The sequence below is a fragment of the Cariama cristata genome, unplaced genomic scaffold (assembly GCF_000690535.1).
Source record: "Cariama cristata isolate BGI_N322 unplaced genomic scaffold, ASM69053v1 scaffold8512, whole genome shotgun sequence".
NCBI classification, from domain to species: Eukaryota; Metazoa; Chordata; class Aves; order Cariamiformes; family Cariamidae; genus Cariama; species Cariama cristata.
The window spans coordinates 52979-55656 of record NW_009604379.1 but is presented as its reverse complement, the minus strand read 5'-3'; the positions used below and the strand labels follow the sequence as shown (position 1 = coordinate 55656).

Here is a 2678-nt window from a genome sequence, read left to right as displayed (position 1 = left end):
AATGCAGTGGGGTGTTTTTCTAGGAGACACACGCTGTAGGTCGGCCACAGCTATTGCACATGGATTAGGTATTAACTGAGGAAGCCCTGTGGCTGTGATTATACAAGCGCTCAGCCTGGGTGACAGCAGCCGTCCCTCCATGCTTGTGCACTTACGGCAAAGGTGAATGGCAGAGGAGATAAGGGACAGAGGTTTGTCCGGTGGTTCCCGTTAGGTAGCCTGCCTGGGGTAAGTGCCAGTGAGCTCTCGGAAACGTTTCCTTTTGCTTTTTATTTCACGTGTGACTGGCACCGTTGGCAGCTCCACGGCAGGCTGGGACTGGGCAGGGGACACCACGTGTGTGGTAAAAGCAAGGAAATTCTTTTTAACAGCAACTTCTTTTTGTGCTGCTTGCAGTGCCACAGCCTGCCTGTGCAGCACTCGATCCTTTCCGGTTCACCTTCGAGAATGCAATTTGTTGTTTACAGTTTCCAGCTCCGTTCGTGTGTGTGAGAAGGAGAGCATGTGAGTGTCAGCATCGGTCATACTTCTTTAATCGTGCTGATCGTGCTGCTTCAAGAGATATTTTTGATAGTGCCACTTTGCATTTCAGAGCATATGCTTTCACTCGAGGCTGCTAAAGCTGCACTGCAGCACCCTGCTGTTCTGTCTTAAGCAGTTTTGCATAGAGTTAAGCAGAGAAGGGCATGGGTGGGTAGTTGTGTTCCTCTTATTCTGCATTCCTACTCTGCTGTTGAATCATGGAAGGAGAGATGACATAGAGATGTAGGTTAAATACACAAGAAAAGGAAAACAAGATAGACCAGGATCATGTCTGCTGCAGTGCCAGCCAGTCGTGGCTCTGGTTTTGTCCTTTGGCACTTTCTCACTTGGTCTTCTGTCTGCTGTATGTCTGTCTATCACCCTCTCTTTTCCTTTGGATTTAGCGTGGAAACTGAACATCCAGAACCATGACCACTCACGTCACGTTAGAAGATGCCTTGTCCAACGTGGACTTACTGGAGGAGCTGCCTCTTCCAGACCAGCAGCCATGCATCGAACCGCCTCCATCCTCCATCATGTACCAGGTACCTTCAGCCCCCGGAGGCGGTGGGGCAGGGAAGGGTGTTCTGGTAGCTCATGCAAAGCACAGGGGCACATGGTGCTGTGAGAACTAGCTGAAAACATCCTGGGTTCACCACGTTTAAGGAAATGTTCAGAACAGATCTAGCCACAAATCTGTTCCCAAAAGCTTTAAAAGGAAAGCGCTAGAGATTGGTGAAAGGGATCTTTAAGGCTGAACGAGACATAGAGAAGTTAAAAAATGAGGACTGGAGTGCATGAACGGGTAAGAAGCAGGAGATAAGATTTGTGATAACAGCAGAAAGTTCTCAGCAATGTTTCATTATGCACATATTTCTGTGTTTCCTTTTTATGGTAGCGCACGCATCTAAGTAGGTCACAATCAAAGTTCTGCCTGACTTTGGCTGGCCTGTGCCGCTAGCACAGCTGGAGCTGCCGGTCTGGGGAGCTGATGGCATGCAAGGGAGGGCAGTCGCTACAATTGCTTCTCTGCCTTCAACAGCCACAGATTTAGCTGCAGCTACACAGACCAAGCAAAGCTTGGCATGAGCCCAAGGCAAGGCTCAAACTCCCGCTTTTGGATCCGCAGCGGGATGCCTCGGCTGCTTGGCCACCACACCACACCCAGCCCTATAGCACACACCCAGGGTTAAATATAATATGGGGTTACTTTCTCCATCCTGCCACTCCTAATTCATGACTTACCCATGGCAGTGTATAAATACCCCGTACAGTGATTGCCATGCCAGGTACGCAGGGTCTGAAGTTACAGTATCTCTTTCAGCAGGTCAGTCTGTGGGCTGGTCCAGTAGCGTTGGCATCTCTATGGGTTATCAGACCCGAAGGCAGTTCTGGGCTGTTCAAATTTCAACTCTCTGGAAAATCTTCATGTCATTTTTGCTTATCTCTTCTTTAAATAATTTTTACTCTTTGCTGGCCTGTGTCCTGTGAGGGGCTCACGGTCCAGCCTTATGGCACAGCCTCCTTTCAGGGCCGCGAGTCTGTGCACACTGCTGGGCCTAAAAAACCTCATCTAAACTGGATCTAGAGATATTGGACAAGCCTGTTTCCTCATCATACTTGGTTTGTATGTAGCCCTCTCCCCTGCTAGCCAGAAATGCATATGCACCCTTAGCTTTTCTTGTCACGTGCGATGTCCTGGAGGCACTAAGAAGAGCAGCCCTGTGGCCATGGGTCTGTACTCCCAGCTTTCCTACTCCACAAATCAGTTATTGAGGTGAACACGGTCACTGCAATGCTAATGTCATTGCAAGGAGCAGCCCTGGGCCCCTGGGACTTCTGTACAGTCTCCCCTCCAGCAGATACCATCAGCCACCCTTCACAGAGGGAATGACCAGAGCGCAGAGCGTCTGAACGGGCTCTTGGCGCAGAGGGGCTGAGGAGCCGCTTTTTCATCCCCTGCCCTGCTCTGCACTTTCTTGCTCCCCTTTCCCAACCCAAATCAGTAGCTCAGTTTCCAAAACAACTGTTCATCCCAAAGCATCTGTTTGCAGGAGCAGCACTAGCACTGATAATAGCGTCTGGATGAGTGCTGACTTTTTCATATTTATGTTTTCCAGACATCTCGTTCCCTGCCCTTTCTGTGTGTTTATTCT

The 2678-nt window shown here is 49.6% G+C and overlaps 1 protein-coding gene across 4 annotated transcripts in view; it reads left to right on the top strand.

The window, feature by feature from the left end:
- Nucleotides 1–950: 950 nt before the first annotated feature.
- LOC104158014 (cytoplasmic FMR1-interacting protein 2) overlaps nt 951–2678 on the top strand; it is a 45366-nt gene continuing 43638 nt past the window's right edge. For all 4 annotated transcript variants that reach the window (XM_009695575.1, XM_009695574.1, XM_009695573.1 and 1 more), the window contains exon 1: nt 951–1067. In XM_009695575.1, coding sequence (XP_009693877.1) covers nt 951–1067 — 117 coding nt within the window. The remainder of the gene's footprint in view (nt 1068–2678) is intronic.